The 19,747-nt window shown below is 38.9% G+C and overlaps 2 protein-coding genes across 2 annotated transcripts; both read right to left on the reverse strand.

Moving 5' to 3' along the window:
- Positions 1 to 3,498: 3,498 nt before the first annotated feature.
- LOC149098973 (uncharacterized) lies at positions 3,499 to 10,629 on the reverse strand. Its single transcript, XM_089277587.1, has 8 exons — positions 10,503 to 10,629; positions 8,779 to 8,922; positions 8,416 to 8,580; positions 7,692 to 7,774; positions 6,969 to 7,194; positions 6,091 to 6,211; positions 4,766 to 4,811; positions 3,499 to 4,410 (listed from the first exon to the last, which is right to left on the reverse strand). The coding sequence occupies exons 1-8, from the start codon at positions 10,552 to 10,554 to the stop codon at positions 4,324 to 4,326; spliced, it is 924 nt and encodes a 307-aa protein (XP_089133713.1). The 5' UTR covers positions 10,555 to 10,629; the 3' UTR covers positions 3,499 to 4,323.
- On the reverse strand, positions 9,190 to 18,456 carry LOC149098974 (titin-like). The gene is made up of 3 exons (XM_089277586.1): positions 17,985 to 18,456; positions 11,580 to 11,852; positions 9,190 to 10,877 (listed from the first exon to the last, which is right to left on the reverse strand). Exons 1-3 carry the CDS (start codon positions 18,139 to 18,141, stop codon positions 10,678 to 10,680), a joined length of 630 nt encoding a protein of 209 aa, XP_089133712.1. The 5' UTR covers positions 18,142 to 18,456; the 3' UTR covers positions 9,190 to 10,677.
- Positions 18,457 to 19,747: the final 1,291 nt, after the last annotated feature.

Genomic DNA, 19,747 nt, shown 5'->3' on the forward strand with positions numbered 1-19,747 from the left:
TGTTTCGAGGTTCGGAGCCGGCATATATCACGGTGGATTAATATTTATCAGAATAATATAATTCAGATTAAGGCATGGCTCAAACCTCAGTAAAGGATTACAATAATCTATTGCTGAATTATAGTAATTTATTACTGGATTATAATAATCATCAGGATTAATATTAATTCAATTAATATTAATCCGAGTTGTCCTGTTTGCACCAAAAGGAAATTAGTGATCTTCGATAATTAGAAAGACGTTTGCTCAGAGGGTGGGAACAAGATCCAGTTAAGTTTCAGTCAAAGCGAGGAAATGCTCAGGATACTAATAAATCTCGATAACATCGAAATGAAAATTGTCTTAATTTCATAGACAGTTCACCACTTAATTAATGAGGAGAAATCTGGGGCGAGTCACATCTCACAGTGGTTTGTGGACTCGCCCCAGATTTCCTCTTGTTTCTAAAGTGGCTAATTTGGACGGATGAGAATGCTCCAAAAAACACCGTCAGTTGTTTACAAGGTCGCAGTTTGGCTTGCAAAAAATTACCTTTTTCGGTACATGTAAAAAAACCCCACCCTCTTTGACACTTGCCAGGTCTCAAATTGCAAAACACGACAATAGACCATTTTACAGTTGTCTGCTCAGTGACCTGGCCTTTGTATGGCAGCGAGGCTAGAGTGTAAAACAAGTTGTTCTGATGCTAACTGTGGTGTTTGCGGAACAAACAGAGACTGGATTTGACAACACAACGTTTTAATCCGCCATTTTAGATGGTCTCTTCTATTCAAGCACATGGTCACTTCCAAATAAGGAAATACCATATATGGACATACACTACACTAACTAGGTGCATTTACATGACAAAAGCAGTGAGGTCTGTATCAAAACAAGGTCAACTCTACCCTCGCTGCCATACAAAGGCAAAATTGGCAAAATTTGACTAAGATTGCCGGAGATCGCACAATTGTAGAGTTTTCGATATTATTTTTAGCATCCCAATGCAAAGTGTGTAATGGAAAATGTCTAATAAAACAGTGAGCCCACTTTCCCAAGCTTCGCATCTTGTGAGCTACAAGTGGCAAAAGTAGAGAGGTTTTTAGAAAATGACACTTTTTGATATTTAACCTCTTATTCTATTTCATTTGTATTTAGCATTGATTCTCTGATACCCCCAGCCCCCTGATTCAATGTTGCGTAGGTGCTATGATCTGCGTTATCTTAGAAATAGAAAATTCACCATTGTTTGGGAGGAAGGGGAGGGGGGGATGTTTCCCAGACGCTCGAAAATCGAATTCTACTGTGAAGTCTTTCAACACTATTGTAGCTCATTGTAGTTTCGCAGAACTCGACCATGCACTGAATTTACTTGTGAAGTCTTTTTTTGTTCCACAGGGCTGGTTCGTGGGATTCTGTCTGGGTTGGCTGTGGATGTGGGCAGCAACATTGCTTAACAATCAAATCCGTCAAACGGTCCTCAGAAACCGAAAGCCATGACACTTCATTAATGTTCAAAGTTTATTGGTTTATATTCAATTTCTGAACGCCATAACAATTTTAGTGTATGCTATAAAAAATATATCTATATTCTAAATATTTTGCTTTTTTTTTAATTTGGCTTGTTGCTGATGTTAATCCACTCATAAAAAATGTTTGGGTAAGAAATTCTCATCAACACTCTGCACCGATAAAAACATTTCTCATATACAAAAAAATGTTGAGCCAGCCATTCTTAACACATGAAAGCAAATTTTCATATCAGTAACCCTGAACTAGTACTATTGCTTGCAACAAACAAAGTACTTAGATAAATCATTTAAAATTGCAATAAATTAACCTCGATATAGGAATGTTCGATTTTTTAGAAAAAGAATAGAAAGTGATAATTATACCACAGCACTTTTGTGAATCACTATTAAAGTGCCACTATGATGAAATTCTCGATATCCATTTCCATTTCTTTACATTTTCGTACACATTAGGTCTTTCCTAGATATCTTGCCAAATTTCAATTTTCTACGAACATTAAAACTCGTGGTTTTTGGACCTTAATTTCCGAGAATTTACGGCCGCCATTAATTTTCCTTGTTCCAAGTCTTGGTTGAAAATTGGAGAAAATGACATCATTTTCTCAAAAATACCACACGGGTTGAAATTATGATAACAATTAATGTAAAAAAATTGCTCGAATATGTGAGCCAAAGTTTTTGTTATTCTTTATGCGAATTGCTGCGCTAATTTTTATTATAATTTCAACCTGTGTGGTATTTTTGAGAAAATGACGTCATTTTCTCAAATTCTCAACCAAGACTTGGAACAAGGAAAATTAATGGCAGCCATAAATTCTCGGAAATAAAGGTCCAAACGACATGAGTTCTAATGTTCGTAATAGATTGAAATTTGGCAAACAATCTAGGAAAGACCTATTGTGTGCGAAAATGTAAAAAAATGGGTATGGAGAATTTGATCATAGTGGCACTTTAAATTTTATTACTGACGTCTACAAACTAGGAAAAAGAGTACAGTGATAACTGAGAACACAGACGAACAAATCTTAAGGGGTATTTTTCTGTCAAGAGGATATTTCTTCATCTAGGAAAAAAGGACTGACTAGCAAAAACTCAAAGAGGTCCATCTGTGAACTGTCACTGATAAATTGAAACTGCCATACAAGGTGTGGCCAAAAATTACTTGCTAAAAAAGTAACATCACGAAGTGTAGTAATTAAAACAAATTAAAGATACACCCGTTTCCATTATTTTTAGGTACCTGATTTAACTGTCAGTTAAGCACGTCTACCTCTGTCAGAGTTTTTGAATAGTACTGGTAATAGACTGAGTGGAGTCCTATTCGGTCTGTGGTTATATGAGTGATTGTCATCTCAAAAAAAAAATTCACGGGTAAATGGTTTTGGGATATAGATGAATGCTCAGAAACAAGGTTGAACCAAATAAAGCACTCAGCCACCTTGTTCTAACAAATCGAATATGGTTTAGCATGGTCTGTACTCTTATCGACAACGATGTGTCATCAGTGGTCAAAATGTTGTGGACTCATGAGGCACAGCCGAGTGAGTCCACAACAAATGACGCGTATCGTTGTCGATAAGAGTGCAGACCACGCTTAACCACATTTCAATTTGTTTTTTACCACAATATAAAGGTCAAAGAAAATTTTTTTTTCAGAGTGCGAGCTGAAAAAGGCATTGTGTGACACACTGACAAGAGCAGCGTTGTCTGGATCGACAACGGCAAATTAGCCAATCAGATTGCGAGATCAGTAGCAATTGTGGTATAAATAGACGCCATGTTACTGGACACTGTTATTAGACACTTTGTCTTTGGACAGCAACGCAGCTTACGCTCAGTAGTGAGAACCAAGCAGATTTCTCATAGTTGTGATCAGGCATGTCAGTCAAACCGAGGGAAAAAATGCAATTGAACATAAGACTGCCAACCGGCAGGAACCAAACCAGCAGGCTATTGAGAGGAGTAGCCAAGAATTTGAACTCGGAACTACCAAGAACATGTGAAATCTTTCACATGAAAATGAGTTTAATTTGTCAGCGAATAAAGAGCTAAGAGAATTGAGCTGAGAGAAACTTAATGTTACCTTCACCGGCAGTAGTGTACAATCCAATCCGTTTAAAATAAACTATACTGCGGTGGTTGCTGTTAGATACTTTCTTTTACCAAGAGAGCGTGAACTTTTGAAAGGTAAGAGATCAAGTTATTCCTCGATATGTTCCTTACTCCTAAGGTAATCCCCCTCAAGTTATTTTCATATCACATCTCAGATCCCCGGGAGAGTTTAGAAAGAGCCACCAAAACATCCACGCACACGAGTGGCAACATTATCCGCCAGAGAACTGGGTACTATGTCTAGAAATAACTTGAAAGGGATTAACCTTAAAAATAAAGCCTATACGTGGATTAACTCTTTAATCTTTATCCCCTCTTGTGTTTACTTATTCCTTTCAGTGCATATATATAGACCTTTGATCTTATCTGCATTGGGAGAAAATAGCGTTTCGGGGTCGGAGAATCCAGTTTTTGACCTACATTGCACCTCAAGGCCAAGGAATTCTTATGGAGCCAAGCTGATGTAAAATATTAACTTGCGGAGGGCTTGGTTCGCAACAATTGACCCCAAACGGCTCAAGCGCCTCTCTTTTCGGGGACTTCTCCAAGAACTTTTCCGGACATGGAACATTACCACATAAGGGCCCTTTTTTTCCCCAAGGGCCGTATGAGTAGTACACTCCTGAGCACAGCTCCCTTGCTGAGGACCTTATTGCAATTGTGTACGGCTCTTTCATAGGGTCCTTTCACATCCAGCATGTTACTGCACGGTGATTACATTGTAACAGTTGTTATTGACCAAGGGCTCTTCAACCTCGTCATAACCATGGATAACCGGGGGCATAACCTGCCAAAGGAGAAAGGGTCTGAGAACTACAGCGAGAAAAACTAAGAGAAGAAAAACCAACCAAAGTACGCGATGTGTCAGAGTCCAGAAACAAGACTTGTCACAGATTTTTTCAGCCGCAAACAATCGCTCTTTCAGAAATGCGTCTTCAAGAAACTATTGCTGGACTCCAAACCTGATTCATATCACCTAAATAAACGCATCAAACCTGTTTTTCAAGTCCCCTTGTATCATTTTTTTCATCTTCCTCAAGAAATCATGTTTGATTTGCCCGAAAGTGAAAACCTAAGTAAACCTCATCTCTTGATGAAAGATTTTGCAGATTGAACTCAGATTGATTGTACTTGAGTCTTACCAGAAAATCGCTTAAGGGAGGTCCCGATGTTCCGTTCTCACGCCTCCTGGAAGAAAAAGGAAAAAAAAAACACTGGTAAATTACCGAACTGTTAAAAGAAATGTTGATTCCGATGAGCAAATTACTGCACTATCCTGGTATAACGCAGAGATCGTTCAACTGCTTCTGAATTGGAAACAGACCGAGTTCAGTTTCCCCCACGTTAAAATGTGAGCAATCCCTGAAGTTTGAAGTGGCATGGGCTGAGTGACTAGCAGCAAGATGTGTGGCAAATTCAGAGCGGGAAAGCGCAATAAGCATGCGCGAGTTTTGGCTGTGTGCTAGGCTCCAAGTTTGAAAAAAATGGCAGGATTTCGTTGATCTTTTGAACCAAAAGATCGAGTTACGAACTTTATCTGCTTTCCCAGTTAAGTTTTCCTGGTGAGCAGCAACATTTTAACGTCACTAATGGAAAGCTGGTGTATTGTTTTCCTAGAGAATCAGTTTTTGTTCAGACAAAATTAACCTAAAGAAGGTTTCCGAACCCTTTATTTCCCAACAATATACAAGAAATTTCAGTGCGAAGACACATTTTTGCCACAAACACTCTTTACATATTGCATCCATTCAAGCAAACCAGTCAATATATAAGCAAGAGAGCCTCTCAGCAGGCAGGGGGAGACTTCTTTTCTCAACAGTGAAACGCGGAATAACACTTGTGCCCAATTATAAATAAATCAACCGAATGATATCCTCGCGTACCTTATTAGCAGTCCGCTGTTCTTTCTACCATTGCAGCCTGTATTATTACCTGAGCCTGCAAGTAGGGCTAGGGATGCACAGAAAGCTGTGGAGCATGTTTTTAAGCTTCTAATGTGCCAATGTTTCTATTGTAAACTCATTCCCGGGCTTCAATCGTAGTTCCTGGGCATCTATTTTTCACCGCAGTTAATCCGTCCCCGGTAACTTTATGTGCCTGGAACTATACTGTAAGATCTACATCTAAGGAATAGTAGTGTGGGACTCCGCTCAAAAATCAGTCCATTTTGTTTGGTTTCCTGGTATGTTTGTTGTTTCAAAACTATTACTATCTCGATCTTGAATGTATTGTAAACTCAGCCAACAAAAATAAAAGCTTCTCGGGACTGGTAACTACTGGGACTTTCGAGAAAGGAGCCCCTGGTCACAATCTCTTAAGTTTCTCTACATCTCCAATAGCTCAGCAACATCTCCGTCCCAGCCCCCCTTGCGCCAACTACCCACCCCAAAGTAGGCACTCACTACCCCTCACTGGAAATTCACCTCCCTGTCCTCACTGCCCACTCCTGAATGTTTATCCACCTTACCTTCTGTAGCATGTGACAATAATGATTACTAGAACTACGCCCATTACTGCTCCAGCCACGCTCATCAACACAGTTTTTGTGACACTGTTCTTTGAATTTGTGGGACCTGAGGATGAGTTACCTAAAGGAAGTAACAACAAGCATATAGGAGATATACGATACTATGCCATATCATATACAATACCATGCTTAACAAATTGACGTCAGTTTTTCATGCATCTGTCTTGTTATTGATCATGAATTTCATCATAACATTGTCAAAGTAGGTGTGGATCCACAAGGCAATAGCCGAGTGGATCCGCAGTCAATCAGCGAGCCGAATCGGTCCCGTCCAAATTTTACTTTCTTCGACATCCCCTCATGCGCTCCTTTACATCGAAAGATTCTCCGACCAATGCGAGTCCAAACATCTTATGACTAAAGCACTTTGAACGTAATTGAAGATTACTGTACGTTTTCCTTGGTTTTTGGTTTTAAATATAATGGGACAAAACAGACTGCGTCCGATTCTCGAAATCGTCATAAAGAGCTTGCTGTTGACCATCCCTGAAATGAAATCAACACGTGAGAAGAGTATAGGGCATTGAACAACAAGCTCTCGTTCTTCAAAATATAAACTGTTTTCTCTCCTACAATGAACATCTGTAGACTGTGACCACAGCTGTAAGCTCTAGGGGTTTCATGAACGTTTTCAGCAGAAGGACAATTGGTTTTCACAGGCGGGCAAAACTCTTTGAACTGAACTTTTTTCATAGGAAAATCTTTCTTCCAGATGTTCAAACCTGGCAGACAAAATTAGCCTCACGGCCCGCCAATATGCCTGGCGCGTCATCCTTAATGAAACCTCTGAAGCTCCGACAGAAGGTGTTTGTATGCACCTTTACGAATGCTAGGAGTGAGGCACATGTTGCTGATAGAGCTACACAATCCTGGTTCATTGCACAGTTTCATCCATACATGGCAAGAGTCAGACAGTTTCACGGCAGTTATGACTGCACTGCGAGCAGACGTGTCATTGAGTGTTATATTTCCGGAGCCTTTTGAACAGCGGTACAAAATCAGTGTACTCTTCATGGGACCACTGAAATATTCAGCGTGAGGAATCTATGATAAAAGAGAAAAATATGACCGGTATATAATAAGTATCTTGTGTACTGTTAAAAAACTGAAGCATTCGCTAATGTATTCCCAGATCTTTGATTGGCCCAGCATGCAGCCATTGGATATCAGCCATTATACCCACGCCCTGCACCAAGGCTAGTGGAAGGTGCAGTGGCCTCGTGGTTAGAAACTTAGTGCGCTTGTCTCCGGATTATCTCCAGGTTCGAGCTCTGGCCGGGGACATTGCATTGCGTTCTTGAGCAAGACAGTTTACTCTGACAGTGTCTCTCTCCCCCCAGGTGTATCAATGGGTATCACCAAATTGTTGGGATAGCCTGGCAGAATTTTGCAATGGACGAGTATCTCACCCAGGAAAGCGAGGGTGGGGAGGGAGAGTAGGAATACTCTTAGCCACTTTATGCTACAGTCACTGTCACTTGAGTCAGCTGGACTTCATTAATAAATACCGGCTCTACTTGTCATTGACAAAGATCACATACCCTCCAGGTGATCATCAATCCACGATCACTGCTAACATTAATCCAGTGACTACAGTTCGTAATTAGTGGAGGATCCCTTGGTGCTAGAAAAAATAATCAACAAAAAGAATTACCTGTGAAACTATCTGTGAAATTCATCCTACACTGTAGGTCACGCTTAGCACTGAGATTGTAGGGCGTGGCCCATACAGTACAGTGCACACACCACTTCTCACGAATGTTTCTCAGAAAAGGTGAGACTAATTAAAGATCTTGACGTGATTTCATAAACTCAACTGTCAGCTGACAATTCTTTGTTTTTCTCAACAGATTGCAACAAATAGAGATGGCAGACCTACGCACTTTTCACGAAATTTCCACTACGTGTACACATCGTGCGCCATTAAGAGCTAGCCAAATGCAGGCTAATCACAGTGCTATTCAAGCTTACCGTACCCAAATTCACTGTTAGACAATTGGAAGCCATGTCCACTGACCTGATATCCTGAAATATTGAGTCACTGGCCTGAATTTGGCTCAATTTTGTTTCAGTTGATTCCACACCAAAAATACAAGGCTAGACCATAACATTATCAAGAACCTCTTGAAATAAAGAGATAGGGTCTTATTTGCAAACTCAAGTTAACTTCACAGTACAATCAAATACTCCAATCTAACATCACTAAAGGAGATTTTCAATTATTTGGAACCTTATGGTCACAATTCTTAGTACAGTGTAGCTTACCTGAGACATCTGTTCTCAGTGTACGTTGTGTTGCCTCACTGTGGATACCATATGTGTTTGTGTTTTTCTCTGCATACCGCACCAGTAAGTAGAAATGGTAGCGGGAGAATCCAACCAGGTCATATATTAGAGCATTAGTTTCTGGTGCTCTCCTGGTCAAGCTCTACAACAGCACCACAGTAGCCACAGACATTAAAATAACGCTTTATTAAGATGTTTAAGTCACTAATAACTTGAGTAGTCATGTACTGCTAGGAAATCAATTGGGTTGTCTTATCTGTTGATTTATTATTAGACTGAGTAAATAACTTCATAGTGATTGAGTGCAGCAAATTATCAAAATGTGCGTGCACTCATAATTATTATTGTGGTTGTCACCATCTTTATGGTACAGAATAATATACTCCACCTCTATGAGTCGGCCTCGTCTGGCATCTTCCCACGAGACTTTCACAGTACCAGGTAGTGTCACTTCTTTGGCAGCAAGAACTGCAGGTTGTGGGGTTGCTAAGTGAGCAAAACAGGCTGAATATTAAGAGTTGGTTTAATTAAATTTCTTTTCGAGTCATCATTTCACAGAACACAGTAGACAGTATTAAATTCATGTGCCTGCAATGTGTGCAAAGGACTGCTGTGCAAAGGACTGCTGTGCAAAGGGCTGCTGTACACAGGGGTTCCATTCAGGGCTGGGCACCAGGCAAATTGACTGGCTATGAGGATGATTTTTCCCACCTAGTTTAACCATCTAGAGGAAAGTTTTCTTATAGAGAAGTTCACTTCAAAACTTTAATGACACCCCTGTAAACATAAGTTACTTAAGGTGATTCCCTTGTAAAAGAACCCGCCATAGATTTCCGATGAAACTTGATATGCTATTGTTACAGGACAAAAAGATATTAAAAAGGTAGTATAAAGAGGGGGTCACCGTGCTTGTTTTCATGCCACAATGCTGACAAATACGGTTTTTTAGGTGACTTTTGGTAGTTTCTGTGCACAACAAATAAGCTTGATTATTTTTCAATGCAGCGTGTTATATCACACAGAGTTTGACTTTCTTTGATTGTTTATTCATCTACGTCCCAGAAATACCCTGCAATTTTTTATCTTTTAGAAGAAACCTAGTTTGGACATGCGCTGTTGAGCTATGTGCGAGGACCAATGACGTGAAAATCATGCGCAGTACGGATGCGCAATACAATACTAAGGAATCACCTCAATCACCCTTGACAAGCACTGCACCCTCTACACGCATTGACCTACAATTATAAAACTCATTCTTATCGCATGGTGATTGCATGCTTGGATTAATCAGAGGCAAAAACATTTGCCTCGAGATCATGGTATACTATGAATGAGATCCATCAAGTATTTTTCCATTCTGACACTCTGTATATATATTCACTGGGAGCAAGGTCAGTAATAACTTTCATGTGATCTTATGAAATCACAATATACAAATTGTTTTTTGTGAGTTCATAAGTTCACAGGAAAGCCAAAATAATCTCCCCATCATTCGAAAACCCACATGACAGGGCTAGGAATAAAAGTCCCAAGAACTCCAGCTCACCTTCGGACAAGCAGCCCTGCATACATGTAAGTCTTAATTTACTTTTCTTTACTGACACCTGTAGTTGGCAGCTGACTTACCTGGGCAAATAAAAAGTTACCTGCCCAACAGGTAAATCAGAGACTGACTTACATATTAAACTGGTTTTAAGTAACACATCTCTAATAGCTGATTGTTGGAAAGTGCCTGAAAGTTCAATGGGAGCCAGGTTAACTGTGCGAGGTAGCCATGACAATATTGTGAGCAACTTACAATAACCTAGCACAGTCCCACTGTGCCTAATTTATACTTACCTAGAGGGAAAGCAGGGATGGGTGGAGCAAAATACTTTACCAAGACCGTAAGCAAAGAATGACCAGCACAAGCAAAATGACCTCATAGGGAGAGCTGTAAACTGAGCCCTGTAAAAGTCCTGAGTTCACCCCACATTAGTGAAGGAGAGAGCTGGCCAGCATTGTCTTGAGTTTAACCTAGTCTAAATCGAGCCTCATTTAATAGCCTGTCACTAATAGACACTTACTATAAACTATGCTGTTCAGGACATTGTAGGTGAATTCAACTGGACTACTCATTCTTGACCGAAGAACATTGTTGACTTCAACAAAGGCAATATAGGGCACTGGAATAAAGGTGTGTGGATAAAATTGATAAAGAATTGGCCGGATTTTACACACGAATCGACCTGACTCTGATCCCTATTGGGGACGTATGCCTTCACAGAGCGTTACAGAATCCTTCAAGGTACAGTTGTGAAGTGGAGTGGATGCATTCTGGCATCTTGCTTTCACAGCATAACTGAGCTGTAATCCACCCTGGTAGAAGGGAGCTTTCCAGTGAACATAAGTTTTCAACTCAACATTGTTGATCCATAAATCTTGGGGTGGACCAGGAAGATCTACATGTAAGACAAAACCAAATATATTATTTCAGTATTTCATTCACTTAACAAATTGGTTGAGATATTTAAACATTAGTTAATACATGTATCAGTGCACAGAGTTAAAGCTACCAGCCAGCAGAGCCATTGGTGAGTTAATGACACCAGGTGAAAGAATTTAACTTATTGCCAGCTGAGATTTTACAAGAAACATTTAATATTTAACACTGACTTGGGTAATTTTGAAGGTGCAGAGCTCAAAAAAATTGCAGTTCAACACCAATTTGTTAAAAAAAAAATTAAAATAAGCCTTCTTTTGTTCATATATAAATGCTTTTTTCCCTCTCTTTTTCGCGTCTCTAAGTATACTATCGCTTTTCACATCTTAATTATATTAAAAGTCTGGCTTGAGTGTTCATTTAAAAAATAATAATAAAAAAGACATTTATTAAGAAAAAAGAGTAAAATTGCCACTGCGATTTATCCACACTTAACTAACAATGACACCACTTCTTCATTCTCTCATGAGTCTACTAAGGCTACAAACATAAACTAAAGTGAACATACGTAGGAATATACATGTATACTCAAATGTACATGTGCAGTATCATCCAAGTTATGAAACAAAGGCAAACACCCTACTCAACTATTCAAAGTACAGACTGCTGCTAGCAACATGTATAATAAATGACAGCAGACACTGCACTGATCTGAACTTACCGCCTACTCTCACGGTGACAGACGCAGGTTGAACTCTGTTGCTGGTATTTTCTCTGCACACATAAGTTCCATTGTCATTCCAAGTGACATTATTGATCAGTAGCTGGATTGTTTTATTGTCCAGGGACCTGGTGAGTTTAGTCAACCTTTGGGTGCCATGATACCAAGAAAACTCAACTTTAGATGAATTCACAACTCTGACAACAGTACAGTTTAGTCGAAGTTTCTCACCAACTCTGATTGTCACATCATTTGGCATGTACAAATACATTCCTAAATGTTAATTGAAGGAAATAACTGATGAGTACTATATATATGTATGATCGGTCAAATTTGTAGTAGCGTAGCAGTGTGCCCTTGTTAACAAAATGACGGCCATTTCTTGGAGTGTCTATGAAGAGAAATTAGATAAAGCTTTGAACAGCTAGTAGATTATACTAAAACAATTAGATTAGGGGCCTACTAGAAACTGAAAAACTGTGCAAAAAATCGCCGAAAACTGCAAAACCGCAAGAAATTTCGTCCAAAACCAAAATAAAAGCCCTCCCTAACAATGCTTTGGCAGCTTTCAAAATCTCTCTTTCTGTTATTTAATTTTTATACGTCTAAACTTGGTTTACTTTCCACTTCTTTCTGCGTATTCCCTCATTAGTGCAGAACATATCACAGTATAAAAAGCTCGTTTTTTGTGTAAATTGACCCCACAGACCTATAGCAATGTAAAACTAGAAACAAATTGCACGATAAAATGATTTTAGGTGATTTTTGTTTAAAAGAAACACCGCAATTCTAAAGTCACTTTTTGATTGCCATTGTCAGAATTTTCATTTGTGTGGGCAGAATGGCAGCCCCATTTTACAACTCAACTACTTTATTTTACAACCAAATAGTCTCTCCTTTGCCTTTATTCCAGGTGAACAGAGCAAGTGAGCGTAATGTTATTCCTGCAACAAAACAGGGAGAAACTCGCAATTAAGAGTCCCTGTCCATAAAAATAGAAAATAACTCGGCAAGGGTCGAAAATTCGATTTCGCTCATATTTTCATGGTAGATAGGCTAGGGCATGACAAAAACTACTGGATAGTTTTTTTGGCAAAATATTCTTTTATTTCAAAGAAATATGCAAATTACCAAATTCCGTTAGAATCGTCATTTAACGCACCATTTTATTACACAAGTTTGAGAGCCTCGCATGCAAAACCACATCATTCTTCCGTCTTTAAAAGACTCAAATATTTTTGTGCAATGTTTAAATGTGTACTGGGTTGATTTTAGGGAATGTTGCGTTGTCTTTTTGGGTGCAAAATAATTAAATTTCGAAGACATGTATTTCATTCACTTAAAAGTACTTCGTGAATATAATTAATTTTCACCATGTGCGAAACCTTCAAATGGATCAAGCTTCTGGTGGTTGAATCGCAGATGGATGGTCTATAGATTCCTGTAAAAATTTCTTTGGGCAAATGATTGTGAGCGACGCGAGAGCTTTTCAAAGTACGTCAAAACTGCAAATATTTGACCATCCGTCATCAAATTTCAATTTACGGCTCAGACGTATATTTTAGCATGTGCCACATGACTTGACCTATAATAAGTTGAAATAGACACAGAGCTGATAATTTCGAAATGTTCTAACCTTATTTGCTGTAAAAGGCAGGTCCAAAGGCGATTTGACGTGTTTCTCTCACCATTCGTCACACATAAAGCAGAAGTTTGCTTTTGTTTACACAAGGTGTACATCCGATGTACATCGCCTACTGTCAACCTATTATTGGTCGAATACTGTGAATCTGTCACCATCTTTCCGCGCTTATGAATATCACTGCATCTAAGTCTAAAATGGCTGAGTCATTTGTAGATAGTTGCTTGCTTTACGCTTCGCCAAAATATTGCGTTTGATCGATTGCTGACCATTGCCGATAAGCGTGTCGGCGCAGCACAATCTTACAGCCGTTATTTGTTCGTCACGCAATGCTGTCACGGCATATGCTGCACATTTTGATCTATTTTGTATAGAGTACTCTCAGGATAAGTGAAAAAATTTAATCATTGTTTATGTGTTTGTTCATATATACAATAATATGTGTATATTTATATAATCGTGTTCTATAATGTACGTGGCATCGGTCCAAATCACGTTTGTTGTACGTTCTGACGTTTCAGACAACAGCTGATAAAGCTAGTGCCTGTACTCACTAGAATTTTAAGAAAATCGCCATAAACAAATTATAGATCAATGAAGCAAGAACTAGCTGAAATAAAAATAGGAAATCACAACGTGTCTAATTCGTGAGAAAAGCAGTCTAAATTTAATTAGTAATTGCGTGAGTAAATAGCCCTGACCATGTCATTTTATTTGGTGTATTTTGTTTGCTTAGTGGCGAGGCATTAGTATGTAACAGAAAATAGTGGACTGTTGTCAATACAGTCTAAAATTATCGTCAGTAAAATATTGTAAATAAAACACCTATTGACCGGTTACCTCCGCGGCCACCATTTGGTCATTCTGATAAGGGTTTCATTATTGTCTTTACCCCTATTAAGCGGCCACCCAAAATTTAAGAACTTTGTTTTGGAAAGGGCGATGGCAGATAAGAGTCTGAAATTGAAGGTGCATGACGAGTGATAATTCAAACACACGTCTGTCATGATTGTCTTGAATTGACTCCACGTTCACCAAGAAATTTATAGCCCGACAGTGAAAAATTAAATATTCAAGGTACACCAGTCGCTATTTAAGCGGCTAGCCCCATTAAGCGGTCACCACCCATTTCCCCGAGGATAGCCCACTGTATTGCATGTAAACCAAAAATAATTGCATAGCGCGGGAAGACCTAGGTATGAGTTTAGCGTTACAGTATTACGCAGGGGCATATAGGTAGCGGTGGTCGAGTAAAAGATAACAACAGGGCAATGGTAAACTATTCATTCTTTTCATTTCTTAATTCAATCTCTTCCTACTCAACACGATTGTGTGCTCTCAGTGATTCCAAGCCTTACGGAGCCTTACGTATTAGGATAGAAATTGTCCTACCCTTACCCCCTAAAATGGGATGACAGCATTGCGTGACGAACAAGGAACCGCTGCAAGCAAGGATTCAAGCCATCAAACCATGATGATCAAAAGTAATATTTTGGTGTAGTGCAAAGCAAGCAGCTATCTACAAATGACTTAGCCGTTTTAGACTTAGATGCAGTGGTGATCATATGTTTCGAAAGAGGGTCACAGATTCATGGTATTCGACCGTTAAATAAGTTGACAGTTGGCGATGTACATCGGATGTACACCTTGTGTAAACAAAAGCAAACTTCTGCTTTGTGTGCGACAAATGGTGAGAGAAACACGTCAAATCGCCTTTGGACCTGCCTTTTACAGCAAATAAGGTTAGAACATTTCGAAATTATCAGCTCTGTGTCTATTTCAACTTATTATAGGTCAAGTCGTGCGGCACATGCTAAAATATACGTCTGAGCCGTAAATTGAAATTTGATGACGGATGGTCAAATATTTGCAGTTTTGACGTACTTTGAAAAGCTCTCGCGTCGCTCACAATCATTTGCCCAAAGAAATTTTTACAGGAATCTATAGACCATCCATCTGCGATTCAACCACCAGAAGCTTGATCCATTTGAAGGTTTCGCACATGGTGAAAATTAATTATATTCACGAAGTACTTTTAAGTGAATGAAATACATGTCTTCGAAATTTAATTATTTTGCACCCAAAAAGACAACGCAACATTCCCTAAAATCAACCCAGTACACATTTAAACATTGCACAAAAATATTTGAGTCTTTTAAAGACGGAAGAATGATGTGGTTTTGCATGCGAGGCTCTCAAACTTGTGTAATAAAATGGTGCGTTAAATGACGATTCTAACGGAATTTGGTAATTTGCATATTTCTTTGAAATAAAAGAATATTTTGCCAAAAAAACTATCCAGTAGTTTTTGTCATGCCCTAGCCTATCTACCATGAAAATATGAGCGAAATCGAATTTTCGACCCTTGCCGTGAAATTAAGAATTTGTCTGATTTTTACAGGCAGGCACTCTTAAGGTATAGAAACAAGATGGGTTAAAGTCTAAGGTCAAAGTCTACAAAAAATTATCCCAGTCGCATGATATTTGAGAAATAGTCTTTTGCTTTGATGTTATCTTTAGTTTTTCATAGTCTGCTTGGCAGCTGTTTACGGCCCAAAAAACGCTGTTAAAGAGACTAGGCTTGCCATGCATTCCTCTAACTGTAAGTAGTCCCTTGGAATTACAATTTTAGCATGACTGTGAGGTGTAACGTCCTTGGCAAAACCAGAAAAACTGTAAAATGTATTGGGCAGAAAAATCCGAAAATCTGCCATCATTGTTGACAAAAATTGAAAACCAAAGACTAAATTGGAGAAAACCCGCAAACCGCACAAGACACCAAAACCGAAAAACTGCAGTTTTTAAGTGCGAAAAGCAAACCAAAAATTGGCCAAATCCGCAAAACCGAACATCCCGACGCCCCCCTCATATAAATCTTTTGTAATCCTACATTACATTTAAGTTTGGATCACTTTGGGAAAGGACTAGTCTGTACTTCACACAGGTATACAGTCATGCAATGTAAGTGTTTTGTAGTCGTCCATTTAAATTTTATTTTAGGTCACTTATGAGTTGTTAAGTAAATATTTATTCTATGGATAATAATATACATGAAAAAATTACTCGATTCTGATTGGCTGAGAGCAGTGCAGTTCAAGTGTAACACCTGTGCAAAAAGTATAACACCGGTGCAGAAAGTGTAACACTAGAAGTGCAAATTACACAGCATAATTCTGAGTTATGATTGGCTGAAAGACAAAGGGAAATTTTCTAAGCCAATGATATCACATAAGATGATGAAAATTGTGTGCGGAAACTTTGAAAAAAGTTTTCTCAAATGAGAAAAAGTGGCTTCAAGAAAGATCTTCCGGCACTTCCTCCACGCAAATTTTATCATGTTTATATTATTAATAAGTAATCATGCGGTTTTTCTTGTTCAATTGGGAATTAATTTGCTCTTGTGAGTTTTTCAAAAAGCTGAAATTGCACTCGCCAAAGCGGCTTGTGCAATTTCAGCCTTTTGAAAAACTCACTCATGCAAATTAATTCCAAATTGAACTCAAAACCGTATGATTACCTAAAGTAATGTTGGCTGCTTATCATGAAAATCCCAAATACTGTGCTCTTGACCATCTCTGTTGTCACTGAAACATTCTATGCGGTCACCCCAAAATGCACACCATGCAGGCTGCAGACCACAGGCCGTGCAGACTGTGCAGACCGTGCAGACCATGCAGACTGTGCAGACTGCGTACTTTTTTTTTCTGCATATTCTTGTTTTTGCATTTACTTTTGACTCGCATATTTTCTGGTTCTGTTCAATTATGTACCAGAGTGTTTGTTATCTGCACGCCGCGGAAACTCGGTGGTATGTGACTGTTGATGCATTATAGATTTTGCAAGGGAAACTCGCTTTAGTTCTAAATAAGCTATTTTACACTGTAAAATGTACAAATAAACTTCACTTGTATTATAATGTCACACGTAACATGTGCATTTTCTACTCTTGGTGTGCAAAATGTAATTCCAAATGGCTGTTGGAGTGTGACTGCGATCACGTCAAAAAAGACTAGCGCATGGAAAGATCACAGAAAACCGAATAGCATTTGAAATTCTCAGTGCAGTATGGTTGCCGTGATCTTAGTATATTTAGGACCAGTAAAGGGAATTTCCCATAGAAGGTCTATTAAATGCGTGAATCAACAATCAGATCTTGAGTCTGTGCCACTTGTGGGTAAATAACAAACATTAGGACGTATTGAACACTATTTTTTCACTAGAAGCGAAAAAAGTGAGTCAAGTGTTAGAAAAAAAGTACTCAGTCTGCACGGTCTGCATGGTCTGCAGTCTGCATGGTCTGCATTTTGGGGTGACCGCATTCTAGGGGCGCGTTCAAATGTACATCATTCCATTGGGATTAGGGGTATATAGCATTCTGCACGCAGTTTGTGCTTCACTCTACATGTTCATTTAAAAGCTCTGAATCGAAGTAATAATCTGATATTAATAATAATAATTCACCCAAAAACACAGGTTTAACACTAACACTAACTAAGACATGTGAAATAACAATTACGATAATTAATTACCACACTGAAATACATTGTGTAATGAAAACGACTTCGGGATATGGTTGATATCGAGCTTAAGCTTAAAAGACTGTACCACTAGTCAAAGCAACATCGCTTAATACATATATATTTCAATTATTAATAAATTAGCCTCGAGTGAAATTCAAATGCGCATGGAATTGATCGAGAAAAATCGTAAAGAACTAACAAGTTCGATCTCACCAAGCCATTTCATTCATAATTAAGCCATACCTGACGAGAAGTTGTTTTGGTGTTTTATAATGCCCACTTCCTCTGTGCCGCGAACATGTTGAGTCTCGCAAATTATGGAACAATGGAAGAAAATGCACAGCGAAAACAGATGCACAACTCGCAGAACAATCCAAGATTGCAGACGTTTACGAGCCATATTCCATGTTCAAACGGCAAATAGCATCTTTGTGCGCCTGCAACATTTCCTAGAATAGGCCGTTGCTATAGTTGACTGAGCAATTTCCATCTGATCTCGTGAACACGCAATGGTTCATTCGTTCCACAGATTGATAAATCACCGTCCAAAGTTTCAGGACGTAACATGTCGATCAAAGTCGATCATCGAAAACGTAGTCGATAAGTCGATAGTACTCGATAGTTGTCGATAATTGTCAATCGACAAATTAAATTTGTCGATAAAAGTCGATAATCACAAGATTTTCAACTGATTATCGATTTTATCGACAAAAATGGAAACAAATGTTTCACTCAGCTACGAAATTCAAGTAACCAAACGAATAATAGCTCCAATGACTTTTTTATGGAAGTGTAAACAGCTGTAAAGTAAATCTGTATGGCAATAAACTTAAATAAAACCTGAACAACTAAGTGGTCTGTTATTCATTACAGAATAGAATGTTTAAATTACCTCGAGAAATGATCCATTAACAGTTTCAGCTGAACTAAATCGCCATCTGCAACATAACTCGAACCAACTTAGTTCCCAGGGTCTCTCTAGGCGGGAGAGATGAGAGATCCTGGGAACTCGAAGTCGTGTTTCTTCGTGGGGACAGAACGGGCCAAAGTTTAGACTAGATGCGGGAAAAAATCGAGGCCAGCAAGGTAATTAAAAAGTAAAGTAAAGTAAAGTAAATTGACATTTTATTTTCATCAGTGTTTTTACTCAGTTCAACATTTGACAAATACAAGCTGCTACGACTCTCCTCCCTATCCGCTAGGTTGGCTAAATTCGCCGGGTTTGTATGCCCCTTGCTTCTCCTTGCGCCTGTGATTGTTGTACCAGTCCGCAACCTACGTATGACAGTAGAAATACAGCGAATTACGATTGCTCAGTATCAGAAAATATGAACCCGTGTATAAACGATAAACAGTTAATCTCGCCAGATCTAGCCTTGTTCAGACACAAAACGACGTCAGTCACAGGTACTCAGCATTACTGTTTATTAAATGTGGTTAAATCCGGGTTAATAAAAATCGGCAGCACACATCAGCACTTAAACATAAGCTGATTTAATAATCTATAATCCCAGATAATCTACAATCGATGGCTGCCATTAAACCTACCTTTAAACCACCATCAACAACACTCTGGATTGGTTGTGACTTTCCTGAATGTGGGAGGTGGTTCCACGAGTCATATCTTGGACTAAAATTCTCATCTGATAAGGAAAGGCAAAGATATGCCTTTGTGTGCAAATCGCACGATAACATCAGTGGCCTAGACATGTTTACCGATCGCGTAACCGCATCAGTATCCGACATATGTATGCAGGTCGAAGATGAAGAATTAATAGAGGGGTCAGCGACCATAAAAACAGCTAGAAGATCCACATACAAGGCCGGAACATCATCAACAGAGCAGCCTCTTCCACCGTACTACGTGGAGTATGAGGGGAAAGTCTACCACATCGCAAATTTCCTATCATTGCAACAAGGTAAAGTGTACAACCCCTCCACTTCAAGAATGGCCAGGTGGATGGCCGTGGCAAGAAGTGATTTTTATGAGAAAGTTGAAGCAATTG

Source organism: Orbicella faveolata, unplaced genomic scaffold (genome assembly GCF_042242905.1).
Source record: "Orbicella faveolata isolate gen_17 unplaced genomic scaffold, um_ofav_v1 contig_46, whole genome shotgun sequence".
In the NCBI taxonomy this organism is placed as follows: Eukaryota; Metazoa; Cnidaria; class Anthozoa; order Scleractinia; family Merulinidae; genus Orbicella; species Orbicella faveolata.

What these genes read in the sequence shown, in the direction of transcription:
- LOC149098973 (XM_089277587.1), bottom strand. Translation starts at nt 10,554, where the DNA reads ATGAGTAGTCCAGTTGAATTCACCTACAATGTCCTGAACAGCATAGTT. An exon ending in CCTGAACAGCATAGTTTATA is followed by an intron (nt 8,923 to 10,502) that starts GTAAGTGTCTAT and finishes TTGCTCACTTAG; the next exon opens with CAACCCCACAACCTGCAGTT. An exon ending in CTCCCTTAAGCGATTTTCTG is followed by an intron (nt 4,411 to 4,765) that starts GTAAGACTCAAG and finishes CTCCTTTGGCAG; the next exon opens with GTTATGCCCCCGGTTATCCA.
- LOC149098974 (XM_089277586.1), bottom strand. Translation starts at nt 18,141, where the DNA reads ATGGCTCGTAAACGTCTGCAATCTTGGATTGTTCTGCGAGTTGTGCAT. An exon ending in CCAAAACAACTTCTCGTCAG is followed by an intron (nt 11,853 to 17,984) that starts GTATGGCTTAAT and finishes ATTAACATTTAG; the next exon opens with GAATGTATTTGTACATGCCA. An exon ending in TGTCACCGTGAGAGTAGGCG is followed by an intron (nt 10,878 to 11,579) that starts GTAAGTTCAGAT and finishes TCTTACATGTAG; the next exon opens with ATCTTCCTGGTCCACCCCAA.